Here is a 15,672-nt window from a genome sequence, read left to right on the forward strand (position 1 = left end):
TGTGTCAGAACATCAGATAAATGATTTCATCACATTTTAAAAGAAAGTATCAGGATAATAATCTGAACTGAGTCATCAGAAATAGAAAGATGGTCTCAACAGGCCACTGAGCTGATCTCCAAAGAAATGCAGAAGATTGAAGAGTCCGAGGCTGTTTATTTGTCACAGGCATCGTCATACACGTACAACACAGTGAAATGTGCTGAGCTGCTCCTGTGACTGGACAAAACATTAGAAACAATCATTAAATGAAATAATGAAACATTGTGCAGATGTAATGTTAAAGTGCTTTGTGCCACATTAGCACAGCATGTACTGACAGAGCAGTGCAAGCAGAACAAAGCAAATGAGCAAAGTGATGTAAACAGAGTAACTGAACAGAGTGAGCAGAGTAATATCAGCAGTAATGAAGCAGCAGGATCAGTGTAGCAGCGTGTGACGTCATAATGAATCAGGTATGATCTGAAATATGACAGTGAGACAAGAACATGATGTAAGGTCCTGTTTAAACCCTGATGGTGATGCTATGAGGGGAGCATGTTCTGATTTAGGACTTGGATGGTCTGAGGATAGAAGCTCCTCTCTGTTTGTGTCCTGATGGTGCAGAAGCTTCTGCCTGATTGTAGAAGGAGCTGAAGCCAGCATCATCCCAGAGGTGAAGCTCCTCTGTGTGCAGACCTGAGGTCAGATTCCTCCAGGCTGATGTTCAGGATCTACAGAAACGTGTGGTTGTAGTTATTGCTGCACTGTGTGCTGACAGCAGATACTCAGAACAAAGCGCTGCACACGTGTTCTTTACAAACATCTGTACATAGAAAATATGGATCATGGCAGTGAATGAACACGTTTCTGTCATTTGTTTCATTGGCTTCTTTTTTCTGCCTGTGTTCATGTGATTAATGTCTAACACATAAACAGGTTTGTAATCAAACATCACATCATCAGGGAGGCATCATGAAACAAAGTTACTGCTGGAGGCTGAACTCAATTTGGTGGCAATGTTCAAAAATATCACTCAGATCATTTCAAAGCTTTTAGTTCTTCTTCTTCACTTCTGTAAAAGAATAGAAAGGAAATCTGAACCCAGAAGTTCACTTCCTGATGACTGAACTCTTTCAAAATAAAGCTGAAAGCTCTGAATGTGACACCGCTGCTCCACCACAGTTTTTAGAGGAGGTCAAAGGTCAGTTCAGAGTGATGGATCCCAAACTTCCAGTACATCCAGTGAAGGACATAATCAGCTCTGTGATGAAGGCTTTTACTGTGGAGTTTGTAGGCTGATCACTCTGTGTTTAATAAGACAGGCAGGAACAGCAAAGGAAACTTGGATTCTGAACTCAAACACAAGTTTCTCCACTTTGACTTTTCTCTGTGACCATCAGAGCTTCTGCACAGTGTCATCAAATCTGGATGTTTGTCACTGACAGTCAATGATTTTAGTGATAAAGAAATGTGTTCACAGAGGGAGGAAGAGGAAGAGGAGTGGTGTCTGTGAGGAGGAGCAGCTGTCCTGCTGTGCTTTGTGTCAGGACGTCCTGAAGGATCCAGTCTCTACCAGCTGTGGACACTGGTTCTGCAGACAGTGCATCTCCTCATACTGGGACCAGTCTGCTTCATCAGGAGACTGGTCCTGTCCCCAGTGTGGAGAAAGATCCAGAAGCAGAGCTGGACTGCAGACAGCCAGTCAGAGCAGCTGTGTACAAAGTAAGACTGAACATCTGTCTGCTGATGGACTCATTTCTGAAAACTGGACTTCTTGTTGTTGTTCAGACATTGAAGAGTTTTCTTTCTGTTTTTCTTTCTTTCAGCAGATGTTGGTCTGCAGGAGGTTTTAGATGAACATAAGATCAGTCTGAGGAGGAGATGTGAACGTGTGACTGAAGGAAGTGATGAAACAGGAAGTAGAACCCTCCTCAACAGGATCTACACTGAGCTCTACATCACAGAGGGACAGAGTGAAGAGGTTCATAGCCAACATGAGGTGAGGCAGCTGGAGACAGCTTCCAAGATGGACGCCCTCCATGACACTCCAATCAGGTGCCAGGACATCTTTAAAGCCTTACCTGACCAACAGAGACCCATCAGAGTGGTTCTGACCAACGGCGTGGCTGGTGTTGGAAAAACCTTCTCAGTGCAGAAGTTCACTCTGGACTGGGCAGAGGGCTTGGAGAACCAACATGTCAGTGTGGTGGTTGTGCTTTCATTCAGGGAGCTGAACCTGATCAGAGATGAGCAGTACAGTCTTCTGGAGCTGCTCCATGTTTTCCATCCAACACTACAGAAGGTCACAGCAGAGAAGCTGGCTGTCTCTCAGCTTTTGTTCATCTTTGACGGCCTGGATGAAAGCAGACTTTCATTGGATTTCACCAACAGGAAGCTGCTGTCTGATGTCACACAGAAGTCATCAGTCAGCCAGCTGCTGACAAACCTCATCCAGGGGAATCTGCTTCCCTCGGCTCTCGTCTGGATAACTTCCCGACCTGCAGCGGCCAATCAGATCCCTCCTACATGTGTTGACAGGCTAACAGAAGTACGAGGCTTCACTGACGCCCAGAAGGAGGAGTACTTCAGGAGGAGATTCAGTGATGAAGAGCTGTCCAGCAGAATCATCTCCCACATGAAGACATCCAGGAGCCTCCACATCATGTGTAGAATCCCAGTCTTCTGCTGGATCACTGCTACAGTTCTGGAGCACATGTTGACTACAGAGCAGAGAGGAGAGCTGCCCAAGACCCTGACTGACATGTACTCACACTTCCTGCTGGTTCAGACAAAGAGGAAGAAGAACAAGTACCACGAGGGACATGAGACGAGTCCACAGGAGCTGACGGAGGCTGACAGGGAAGTTCTTCTGAAGCTGGGGAGGCTGGCGTTTGAACATCTGGAGAAAGGAAACATCATGTTCTACCAAGAAGACCTGGAGCAGTGTGGTCTGGATGTGACAGAGGCCTCGGTGTACTCAGGAGTTTGTACAGAGATCTTCAAAAGAGAGTGTGTGATCTTCCAGAAACCAGTCTACTGCTTTGTTCATCTGAGCATCCAGGAGTTTCTGGCTGCAGTCTACATGTTCCACTGTTTCACCAACAGGAAGTCAGAGGTGCTGAAGGACTTCTTGGGAAAAAAATACAAAGAGTCATCTCTGGATGATTTTTTGATGGAAACACTAACAAAATCCTTCAGGAGTAAAAATGGTCGTCTGGACCTGTTTGTTCGCTTCCTTCATGGCCTCTGTCTGGAGTCCAACCAGAGACTCTTAGGAGGTCTGCTGGGTCAGACAGAGAACAGTCCAGAAACCATCCAGAGAGTCATCAAGAATCTAAAAGGAAGGAAGACAAAATCCTCTCCTGACAGAAGCATCAACATCTTCCACTGTCTGATGGAGATGAACGACATCTTATTATCTCAGGAGATCCAAGAGTTCCTGAAGTCAGAGAACAAATCAAAGGAACTCTCTGAGATCCACTGCTCAGCTCTGGCCTTCATGCTGCAGATGTCAGAGGAGGTTCTGGATGAGTTTGACCTGCAGAAGTACAACACATCAGCAGAGGGACGACGTCGACTGATTGCAGCTGTGAGGAACTTCAGAAAGGCTCGGTGAGTCCAGATGTGATCATTAATATTATCAATTAGTGATAGTTTAGTTACTCAGTCACACAGTAATAAATTCTGCTTTATTTTGTGTTCACAGTGAAGAGTTGTTTTCATGCTTTTAAAAATGTTTTGTTTTTTATCAGAACACTACATTTGTATTATTCTGGCAGAGACCTTGGTAGGAGAGTGCACCTTCACATGTATGTGGGTGTGTAACTGTGAGCTTTTCACCACGTCGTCGGTTTTTAGTCTTACGCTGAGTTTGCAGTCTGACATGTTTTATCTGTGTGCTGTTTCCACTTGGTCGTGTTAACACGGTGCAGCAGACAGTAATGAGACTGTTGCTCATGTCTGTGCTGCTGTTGGTCTGTTAGCATTGCTCCTTAGGAGAGAAGACTGAAGTGAGACTTTACAAAGAACGTGTTTGTAGTAAAGTGAAACTGTGTGAAACAGTGAAGATGGTCCAAAGCAGCCTCTGTTTGTGCTTCTGATCACTGCTCTTTCTGTCTGATGTTATTGTCTTTATCTGGGCTCTGATTGCACTTTCTTAATTTTTCCAACTAATTATTGAACGTGTGAACAATCACATTATCTGTGACATCATCACCATCAGCATATGTGCTTCAGTTCTTTAGTTTTTCTTTCCTCTGTACTAAAGAGCTGAGATGGACAGCAGTGTGCCAGCATACATCCAAAATTAGAGTCAAAGGTCACTGCAGGTCATTATTTTTATACTGTCACCACTCGTGACTCCGCCCCTTTACATTTGATGTTAGATTTGATGTTTCAAGACAAACTGCCAGGTTTGCTGTCCCCTCTACAAAACGCTTTGTTTAGATGAGTTAGTGAAACAAAGTGATCCACCGTCTTATGATAATAACTTTATTTCTAAAGCGCTTTCAAACAAAGTGCTGAACCAATATTTCATCATCCAGTTTTGCAGCATCCATCCTCTTTATTGTACGAAGGTGGAACCATCGATAACCTCGCATCCGTCCATTACAAGACATTTGATTTTTTTAATATCTTCCAGATTTGTGTTTTTCAGCTTTCTGCACCATCCTTTCAGCATCTTTATACTTTTCACCACACTGTGTTTATATAACACATGGATGTGTAACAGGAATCATTTCCCTTCTTTAGCTAACACCACTGCTGAAGTTTCACTGACTCAGAGAGTACAGCAGCTGTGGCACTTTGTCCTGAAACAGCAAATCTCCACATTTCTTCTTTATTCTCAAAGTCATTTTCACCTTTAATGTTGAAATTAAGGACATTATTTTTTCCTTAATGTGGCATGGGCCTTCTGTATAACAGAGACCCAGCAGTAACTAGTGAAGCCCAGTGTGAGGGTCTCTGTCTTTAAAATAATGAGAGCTGGTGATAAAGTGGTGGTGAGGGAATCACGGCTGAGACTGAACTTCGATCCGCCTCCCTGCATCCTTTTTACTTACCAAGAGAGTTTCCACAGATCCTTGTTACTGATGTGTACGTTCAACTGAGGGCGAATGTGGAAGTCGCCACTCAGACCACAGTAACGTCACACCAGACGCTCCCAGTTTATTTTGTCATTTTAATCAATGTACAGTTGGGAGGTCGCTCGCTGACGTTTGTTATGGCTCCATCAAGGAACCTAATAAATCTTTCTGTGGAGCTCTCTGTGGCATGTTTGACTGAAATGTGTTTTATTTGGTTCCCGTCATGAAATCTGTCTTAAAGAGAACTAAACCTCAGTGCTGGTTCTGGTGTGGTCAGCGAGTCCATCCAGACCCTTCAAGACTGTTTTTCTTGGACTGATTAGGACTTATTTCAAAATGCTTGTGTGACTTGGATAAATTTACAGACTGTGCACATGTGCACTGGCTCCAGACGTGGGGCTGTCCTGCATAGTCAGTGGTGTCAGTAAATCATTAAGTAAAATAATATGTAACTAGATTCCTTTGAAAGAGCAACCATGGACGACAAAGCTGGGCGGAGTCTGCTCTAAGACACCAAATGAGCAAATGTTTGCTGACCTGTATCAGTGATCACCTTTTTGTTGGCCTGGTCCCCCAGTCCTCCCACTCCCCCCGGTCCTCGGTGGATGCTGTCACTTCCTCTGACACTGGCTCACCATTTATGTTGTGTCAAAAATCAAACGTGAAGATCTAATTTACTCTAAACTCTCTGACTGTTACTAATATAGTCATAAAATATGCAACAACCACTGGAGATGGAGATGAAGCTTCAACTTGCAGAAAATAGTTTATTAAAATCAGTTTGAATAAACCCAAGGCTCAGAGCAAAAGAGACAAAAGCGCCCCCAAGTGGTCAGACAATAGACGAACAGAATAAACCCTATCAAAGACAAACACGCTGGAAGCATCTTTTCTAACACTCCAGTATTTATTAGCATTTATTATAAATTTATTGTGACTTTGAAGACGTTCAGTGTTTCCTTTGGTATAACGGAGGTCTGACTACAGTCCAGTAAACACACTGATTAGGATTATAGATTAAACTGCAGTAATACTTTCACAGTGTGCAGTGATGCACAGGTCGAGTGGTTTTACACTGAAATTCTCAACAACAGGAAACTATAAGAATTTGTTACTCTAATAATAAACATAGAAGAAGAAAAACATTTTTCATTTAGAGTTGATGAATATAAATGAATTTGAACTTTACAAACCAATCAAAGACAAACTGATCCATGTGAGTTTATAACAATATTCAAAGGCTGCTGCTGGACACAGACAGGTAACATCATTTTGACTTGCTGTCACCTGGATCTGGAGTCATAAACACTGAAGCGCTGAACATTAATACAAGTGTGTTTCTGCCAACTAGTGATAAACCTGCAGACTAATGGCTCAGAAAGCTAAAATGAGCCAATCATTTCTGTGTTTAGTTCCCCTGAAATCAGATGTGATATCAGCAGCTCTGAGTTCATTCATCATTATTGTCCAGTGATGACATTTCTGCTCCGTTTGGTGACAGTCAGCAGATTTTTCCTGAGTGTGGACGTGAACAGTCGTACCTGACAGCAGCAGGTAGCAAACAGAGATCGTCTTTCCAGCTGGAACTCTTCACTGAGCTGAGCTCATTCAAAATGTTCTGGATTCAAGACAGGAAACAGTCCACATGTGTGTCTTCACTCTGACTCTGGATCAGATCTCACTGACAGACTGTGGACGTTATGGAAGCCTAAATGTGACACCATCTTCCTCCTTCATCTGCAGATTAAAGCCAAACAAAGATTCTCATTAAAAGTCTGCAGGTCTGAGAGAGACTCAATCGTTGTGTCATGTCAAACACAGTAAGAAGAGCTGAAGCACAGATGTGAAGAGCAGATGTTCATCAGATTATGACCTCACTCTGTTTTGTCTTCATATACATTCAGTCTGTGTTTATAATGCAGACTTTTTGCTTTTATAGTAACACATTTTATATTTTCTGTAATCTCAGACTGACTCGGTGTCGACTCTCAGGGACTCATTGTGAAGTTGTGGCCTCGGCTCTGAAGTCCATCCCCTCCCATCTGACAGAGCTGGAGATGAGTGAGAACAAGCTGCAGGATTCAGCAGTGAAGCTTCTGTGTGCTGGACTGGAGAGTCCAAACTGTCGACTGGAGACTCTGAGGTGAGTTCACTGACTGCAGCTGTTGTTGTTTTTCTATATTTCTGATCTTTGATATTTGAAACGTTCTTTAGTTCCTAAATGTTCAGGATGTGTCTGAAGACAAATGTGAAGAAGTTTGAGTGCTTTCAGAAATGTTGTGTCTTTCCAAACGACTGAACAACAGTTTTTCCTCTTGGCTCCAAATAGAAGTGACAGACTTGAGCAGGGTTCATTTAAAGGCTGACAGAAGTGGAGTGGTGACGGGGAGATGTTTGTCAGGACAGCTTTTTAGCCTCCACAGGTTCATGTTGTGCTCCATCAGTCAGTGAAGATGAAGTCAGTACTGGTGAGGCTGTAGAGTGTGTGAGGGATGTGAATGAGGCTGTTGGAGATCTGATGATAGCAGATAAAAACAGGCTGCAGAGACTTTGAGCTTGTGTGGAAACAGACAGAGAGAAAAGAAAGACATGAATGTCAAAGCTAATAAAGGTGAAGTTAGGAGCTGTGATGATGTTCATGTATCAGAAGCTGATCGGGCTGCTACAGAGACGACCCACACAGCTGCTGTGGTGAGGTTTGTGTTAAAGCAGAGGAACACAGGCCCAAACATGACAGCAAAGCAGGTTTCAGGCTCTGTGAGAGGATTTCAAACAGAAGCTGGAGAAGAGAAAGGACTACAGAAAGAAGGCAGCTGAGACCAGTCCAAGTGTTTCCATGGAGCCCAGTCTAACATTCATTTATACACTAACGTACAGAAGTGAACGGGAAAATGAATCCATAGTTTCAAATGTAGAAATAGTTCTCAGTTCATTTACAGAGTTTAATACAGTTCATGAGGAAATGTTCAAAGCAGCAGCTGAGAAGAAATCTGCTTCACAAAGTTGGATCCAATTCCAATAGTTTGTGATGCACTTGAACGCAGCGTGAGCAGTTCACTGCCTAACCCCACAGAGACTGTCAGTCTGGACTTTTCTTTATTGCTATTGGCTGTCAGTGAGATTTCAGAGCAATCAGAGACTGTGGGTCTGTGTATGAAGTATAATTCATGTGCAGTTGTTGAAGTTGTAGAATGAGAAATGGCAGTTTGGGGTATTTCCTGCTTTCATTGTCCTGCTTGTGCTGATGAAAATGTTTATTGACGTGTGAATTCATTCTTCAACGCTCGATTCTGCCTGAACAACGAGAAAACTTTGCTTATTTTTGTGTAACACAATTCAAAGTAGGGCTGGGTATCGTCACTGATTTCTAGAATCGATTCGATTCAATTCGACTGGAATCTGGGAAATGTTGCCTCAGACAGTCAGAAATATTATAATTCAGATCAGTATATTTACATATTTTTGTATCTATAAAAGGGAAGCTGGCACTTTCGCGACTTTATCAAAGGTGTGAGCATCACAGCAGAGGCCTTTGTGTCAAAGTAGCTGAAGATAAAACACAGAAAAACATGAAGCTGATTTTCCTGGGATTTTATAAAAATATTCTGCAGTAGATCAAAAACACATAAACATTACCTGATGCTGCTGAAGTGAAGCAGAGCAAAGTTACACCGTTTTTATTACAAACACAGCGTTTTGCAGTTTTGCATAATTTTAAAAAGTTTAAATTTGTTCAGTATTGAACGGCAGAAATGAGGCTTTCTTTTTGAAAGTAAGTAAAAGGAAAAAAAACAGCGGCCGACAGCCTGTAAACAACGGTAGACTTGTGCGTAACAAGCAAGCGAATAATGCAGAAAACAGATTTTTAGACGGGAAACTGTTCTTGAAGTACAGAGAGAGAGAGAGAGAGAGAGAGAGAGAGAGCTGTGCATGAAGTGTGATTTTATCCTGGTGGAAACAAACAGCAAAAGTCAGAGTGAGTTCATGACGATGTTTATGTGAAGCGTAGTTTGGATCTTCTTTTGCTGCTGGTTCAGTCAATATTGTTTGGAGAGAGATAAAACTAACAGCTTTAGAATCAGCGTAAAAAGGATGTAATAGAATAGAATAGAATAGCCTTTATTGTCATTGTACAGAGTACAACGAAATTGGAGTGCCACTCCCTTGGTGCAAGATTCAATAATAAATATAAATGTAAAATATAAAAAGTACAATAAAACAATCGCAAGTATTCAAAGAATAGTAAGTAAGATATATGCAGGATAGCAGCATTACTATAATGACAGTATGAATAGCAACATAATATAATGGCAGTGACGGTATGGTATAGCTAAGCAGGTTCAAACAGGTTAAACACAAAGCTCGGAGCCGCCGAAACATCAGAATCAGCGAGCTGTCGGCTTTCAACCCCGACCGTGTCCGTGCCATCAGGTGAGAAAAGCGACATCTCACTGATTCTGATTCGCGGGTCGCGCTGTGTGTTTAAGTCTTTGTGCAGAATCCGTGTTCCTGCTCTCATTTACTGTCTTAGCTGTTGTTGAAATTTTGTGAGATTTCACCAGAAATTCTGGAATTTCAAGCAAAATAAATTTATATTAAAAAATAGATTCAGGATTTTAATTAATCGATTTTACGTTATCCAAGCCAGAATCGATTTTTATCGATAAATCCATTATAAAAACCCACCCCTAAAAGCAACCTATTAGACCCATTAAACACTAACATAGATGAATACTCAGATTTAAACCTTTATTGTTTCACAAAGGGTTAAAAAGGGAACGTCCACAGTTTAGACTGCAGCAGATTTTATTAAAGCAGTTTGACAGGAGCAAAGCAAAAACACAAAGAATAAGTGTTTCACATATTAATACATATAACATAATAATAAAAGAAAAGCAAAATAATGATACAAAAGAATGAAAAAGTTGTCCAGAGCAGCAGGATGTCTGAGGTCTGCAGAAACACAAAAACACAGCAGCTAAAAATAGTTGTTGAAAGAAAACGAGGTGGGAGCTGCTGATTCCTGAGCTTTGATACTGGATTAGCTTCAGTAGTTATTCCCATCACTGCTGTAGGAGCTACATTTAGTCACAGCTGATTGTCTCCTTTGACCAATCAGAAGACTACTGTTGTAAAAACAAGCAGACAAAGAACCAATGAGAGTGAAGAACAGGATAAAGAGCTCGTGTGATGGAGGCAAAGCAATAATCAGCAGACTGTAGCAGTTTCTATCTGGATGAAAGTAGAAGGAGCTCAGCGGAGCTCAGTCCCATATCTTTGGTTAGAAACAACATCAGTGATTTCCTGCTGCTCGAGATGATTCCAGCAGCTCTCATTACAGCAGCTGATGAGAGAAACAGCTGATGGCTCACAGCTCGTGCACTGTTGGATCTCCAGATGTTCACGTGGCTGAAGTCTGTGAAGAAACTGTGGTCCACGTAGTTCACACGGCCTCAGATTGGACCGAGCTCCCTGGATCACTGCAGCATCCTCAGCTGGTACATGGACGTCTCTGCTCCTCAGTCTTGGAGCCCCTGCAGGTCCGTCCACACCACCAGGGTCTTCTCACTCACCTTTCCTTTGTCCTCGTCCTTCATCGGCCGTGCTGTGTCTTTGTTCCTGCGGTGTTGTTCCCACGATGCAGCGCTGATGTTCCCTCCTTGAATGCACAACAAGTACGGTGCTGGTCTTTCTCGGGTGGAGCAGAGACAGATTGAAGTCTTTCAGGCTTTAGTGCCGACTTCCCTGACAGAGGCTGGACTCCATGGTCTGCACAGGAGGCTTCTACACTGTGTGGAGGTGACTCCTGGACTTGAAGACAGGCTGCAGGTACATGTGTGATGAAGAGGAGCTACAGCAGTGTGATGGAGCTGCAGGTGTGAAGGAAGTCCTGCTGTCCTGTCCCACCCTCATCTTTGCTTCCTCTGTCTTCTCTGGACTTGTCCTCCTGTTTCAGAAACAGCACTGCTTCATGCCGAGGGTGGACGGGAGCGTTGGCTCTGATTCTTTTACCGTCCACCACAAGGAGACACTGATGCTGACCTCCTGATTCATCTGCATGTGTTCTGCTTCACACTGCTCACCTCCACCAAAGACTTCACAAACATCTTCTTTCTTTGAGTCCAGTTTGTCCCACAAACACTTCCAAATCTCCTCCTCTGAGATTCTGCAGCTTCTTGCAGTGTGACTCAGCTGACTTCTGACAGACCACAGACTGGCACAGCATCCACATGTGTCTCCTTTCAAACAGGCTCTTGATGTTTCCTCCCACATCATTCTGGCCTCTCAGTCTCCTTTGTTCTCCAGCTCTGTAGCTCCAGCTGGTGAAGCTTAAGTTTTCCATGTTGGTAACAGTAAACTACAGCCTCTGCTGTCAGCTGGGTAACTAAACAGAGCTGCAGCACGTCTCTGCGGTGGTGCTACATCCAGCCTGCAGACGGCCGTCTACATGTTGTAGTGGTTTACAGTCACCAGGGGGCGCTGTCCCAGCCATGCAGGCAGTGGGCTGCTCTGCTTGTGCTGTTGTTGGTGAAGCTGAAGTGAAAGTGATAGGTTTGTAGTTTGAACCTATCCACTGGAACGTTAAGGACAATCTGCTACGCAGCAAAAAGCAAGACACAAGGCACCAAAGTTCTCTGGTTTACTCATGCATGAGGGAGACCTGGCTGGAGCCAAGCGTCGTTCCACCACTTGACCACCATCAGACTCTCAGCCAGGCTCCCCATAGCACTCCTTTTATTGTGGTTACATGAATATGCATAGGGTCATTAACATATAGCATCTCACATAGGTATACATGTGAACAAAGAATACTGTGTGTGTGTGTGTGTGTGTGTGTGTGTGTGTGTGTGTGTGGTACTGCTGATCAAAGGGTCATATAACATCCTTGGTCAGGAAGAGGGTAGACCCCCCTTCACCCTAGATGGTTCACCCTAGATAACATGGTGAGGAAGTCCAGCAGTTCATCTAAACAAAAAGCACTTAGACTAGAACAGACGTAGCTACGTTAATCCTGCCATAAAACAATAAGAGAAGGTACGACCTCTCTCGTGCTCCCAGGATGTGGGTGTGCATTCCAGTGTGGAATACACACCAAGCCCCTGCAGCCTGCTAAAGATCACACATCCTATCACTACACAATTGATTATACACCTCTAAGAATATATGGTTAAATATTTCCTAATACAAATGACAATAATAAAATCTAAACCCATCATCACCACCCTGTATTGTCATTTTTTAAGGCTATACGGCATATATATATCTTCAGCTCTACACCACTTGTCAACATTTTCAGTGCAGGCTTCATTTCATACACACATATTAGCCTTAGCATCCATGTCACTCTGCTGCAACAGTATGAAATTGGTAAAGGTGTTAGCAATCATTTTATTCACCATCGATCTTACACATGGCAAAATGCAACCTGTAAACAAGCAAAGCAAAGCCAATAATGTAAGAATGGGAGTCAAAAACTTTAGAAACATTTTCCACCATGGTCCAGATGTCAACCAGGCTATCCAGCCTTGTGACGTGTCTCCTCCTGATGTGTGGTCCGCCACATATTTCTGCAGAGCAGTTAAGTTCTGCAGTGCCTCATAGATGTCTCCTCCAGTCGTATATCCATCCGGAATAAACGGACAACATGTCTCTCCGATCAGCTTACACACTCCTCCTTGTGATGCTGTTATCAAGTCTAGGGTCAGCCTGTTCTGCAGTACCATCGTTCTGATGGCCTTTTGCTCCTCCGCTAAGGCTGTTCCCAGAGTCTTAGTGAGATTAATGTGTCGCAGTAAGGCATATCGGTTGATCTCCACATGATCCCGCACCTCTGCAACTCCGATGTTTGGGATCAAACTTTGGAAGAATTTAGCTCCTCCACTCCAAATGCGGAATTCTCGTGGCACTCCAGTGTCTACTGTCACTCCAAAAGAGTTAGGTGAGGCTATATTCACCTCACGCTTCCGTCGGTTGCTAGGGTGATGTTCAACTCTGTCCATGAAGAAGACATGATCCGATAACTTCACCACGGCACACAATCCTCCCCATCCCTCAGGGAGTGATAGATAGGCTTTATGTCCACACAAGAAATACCAATCAGCCAAAACTCTTGTTCCTTTACTGCTCGGCACCATCCTTGCACATCCTGTCCACTTCTGACTCTTTGCTTTTACTGGTATCCTGTAAGCCCGGTTGGACTTGCATTCAGTCCTCCTTAATGTCAAGTTCTCAGCTCACTTTGCACTGGTCAAGCATTTCATACACCTGCTCTCATTCTCTGGAGGGCAGTAGGTGTATATGTATCCACATAAACGAAGCGGCAGCTCCCCCACTGACAGTGATCCATTGTTCATCACACACAACGGCAGTTGAGCTGTATTCAGCTTGTTCAGCAATATTATGTCTGGCAGTGGGTCTGACACTTGAGGCCAGGCCAATAAGTCAGTTTGCTCAGAACAATTCACATCTATAAGTGGCGACTTACTCCAGGTGATGTTCAGAGGTGTACTATAGTTGGCCTGGGACCAGAGGACTCTGTTGCCAGGATGAGTTGCTAAGCCCAACAGACACCAACTCCTGTCCTCTGGTATGCTGTACGGCCACAGTCCAGATGTATATGCGGATAACGGCATATGAGCACACACATAGCAGTCCGTCCTATTGTTCAAGTGAGCAGTTGTATTCATAAACTGCCACCAAAAGTTTGTAGAATAGCCATGAGGGTATTGGGTGTGGTTTCCTTGGACATACAGGGTCTCCACAGCTGACCATGATGACATCAAAGCCATTACACCCAGCAGGGTAGACAACACTTTACCAGCCATTCTGATGAGTACCTGTGGCTCAGTTGGTTTCTTCACCGGATTGAGACGAAGGGCCCTAGAGGCTTTCCCCCCCTTTGTACCCGGTCTTCCTGCCACTTACTCCGAGCTGGCCTGGATGTGTGTCACCTTTTTGCAGTGGCTTTGGTGTATCCAGGTGGGTCGTTCTGCAATCTTCACAGCAGTTGGTGTTGTCAGCAGAGCCTGGTATGGTCCGTCCCACCGTGGCTTCGACCAGCACTTCCTCTTTATGACCTTTATCAGTACCCAGTCCCCTGGCTTCAGACGTTCTTCCTGTACAGAAACAGAATCATCTGGCAGATTATTTGCACTCATGACTTCTTTGCTTTTCAGCATTTTAATCATCCAGTCTGCTAGTGTGTTTTCTTCTTCTGCTTTATCATTATCATTACAAAACACTGGAACTCTAAATGGCCTGCCATATATTATTTCAAAAGGCGTTAGGCCATTATCAGTTGGCGTGATTCTCATATACATTTTCACTAGCTCAATGCAGTCCTACCCATGTTCTGCCTGTTTCCTCCATTGTTTTCCTGAGTCTCAGCTTTACTGTGCCATTAGTCCTTTCAACCAGCCCTGCACTTTGTGGGTGATATGAGCAATGGTTTTTCAGCGTTATCCCCAGATGTTGTGACATTTTCTCAATTACTTCATTCACAAAATGAGGACCATTGTCACTGTAAATAGTCTGGGGGATCCCATGCTCTGGGATCACATTTTTGCATATCACTTTAGCCACTGAAATAGCATCTGCTTTCTTAGTGGGGACAACTTCTACCCACTTTGAGAACGGGCACACAATCACCAGGCAGTACCTGTAGGTGTTACAGTTAGACAACTCAATGAAATCCATATGGATTACTTCAAATGGGTAGCTGGGTCTGGGAAACTTTCCTCTCCTAGGTCTGAGGTTTCCCTGAGCATTATGTTTACAACATATTAAACATGCTTTACAAAAATGTTTTGAATAAGCATTGAATCCCAGTGTGAAAAACTGCCGTTCGACTGCTGCCACCATCCCAGCTGTCGAGACATGGCAGAGCCCGTGGCTCAAACTTGCAGCAGTCCTATATAGGTTCTTAGGCAATATAGGTTTATCACAAAGATAGTAGACATCACCTCGCAGGCTTGCTCCTTTAGTGAGCCACAGCTGCTTCTCAGCTGGAGGTGAGTGTGACTGCATGTCTGCTAACACATCATGTGTGATGGGCGTAGTTTGCTCCTGTGACGCCAGAACATGAACCCCATGTGTTCCAAGGGCCGCTTCCTTTGCAATTTTATCTGCAAAGGCGTTGCCTAGTACAATGGGGTCAGTGCCACGTGTGTGTGCTGCACATTTACAAACCGCAACTTTACTAGGCAGTAAGACTGCTTTCAACAGGGCCTGCAACAATGTCGCATGCTCCACAGGTTTACCTGTTGATGTTGTCATGCCTCGTCTTGACCACTGAGCGGCAAAGAAATGAAGTGTAGCATATGCATACTGACTGTCAGTATATATAGTCACTGCCTCCTGTCTCTTCTGCGCCTGTTCTAACCACAATTTAGCGGACGCCACTTGTAACTCTCTCTCCTGTTTCAATTTCCCTGTCGCACAAGCTGCTTTCACTGTCAACTGGTCTACTAACATTTGACATTGTCCTACAACCAATTTACCTTCAAAATCATATTTCTTGCGCCAATGTCCTAAATACTTTGCGCTACCGGGAGCGAATTTCACCATAAACTTCTCGTCACCCTCTGACACACTCTTGGTTGCT

The 15,672-nt window shown here is 43.8% G+C and overlaps 2 protein-coding genes across 2 annotated transcripts in view; one reads left to right on the forward strand and one right to left on the reverse strand.

The window, feature by feature from the left end:
* The window catches only part of LOC309701521 (uncharacterized protein), a 250,212-nt gene that overhangs the window by 8,128 nt on the left and 226,412 nt on the right, over positions 1-15,672 (reverse strand). The gene's annotated exons all lie outside the window — the stretch shown is intronic.
* LOC309701495 (NLR family CARD domain-containing protein 3-like) overlaps positions 1-15,672 on the forward strand; it is a 50,746-nt gene that overhangs the window by 3,223 nt on the left and 31,851 nt on the right. The window contains exons 4-6 of the mRNA XM_082525736.1: positions 1,463-1,704; positions 1,809-3,594; positions 7,039-7,212. Coding sequence (XP_082381862.1) covers positions 1,463-1,704; positions 1,809-3,594; positions 7,039-7,212 — 2,202 coding nt within the window. The remainder of the gene's footprint in view (positions 1-1,462; positions 1,705-1,808; positions 3,595-7,038; positions 7,213-15,672) is intronic.

This window comes from Aulonocara stuartgranti (assembly GCF_965226115.1).
Source record: "Aulonocara stuartgranti genome assembly, chromosome: 23".
Classification (NCBI taxonomy): domain Eukaryota; kingdom Metazoa; phylum Chordata; class Actinopteri; order Cichliformes; family Cichlidae; genus Aulonocara; species Aulonocara stuartgranti.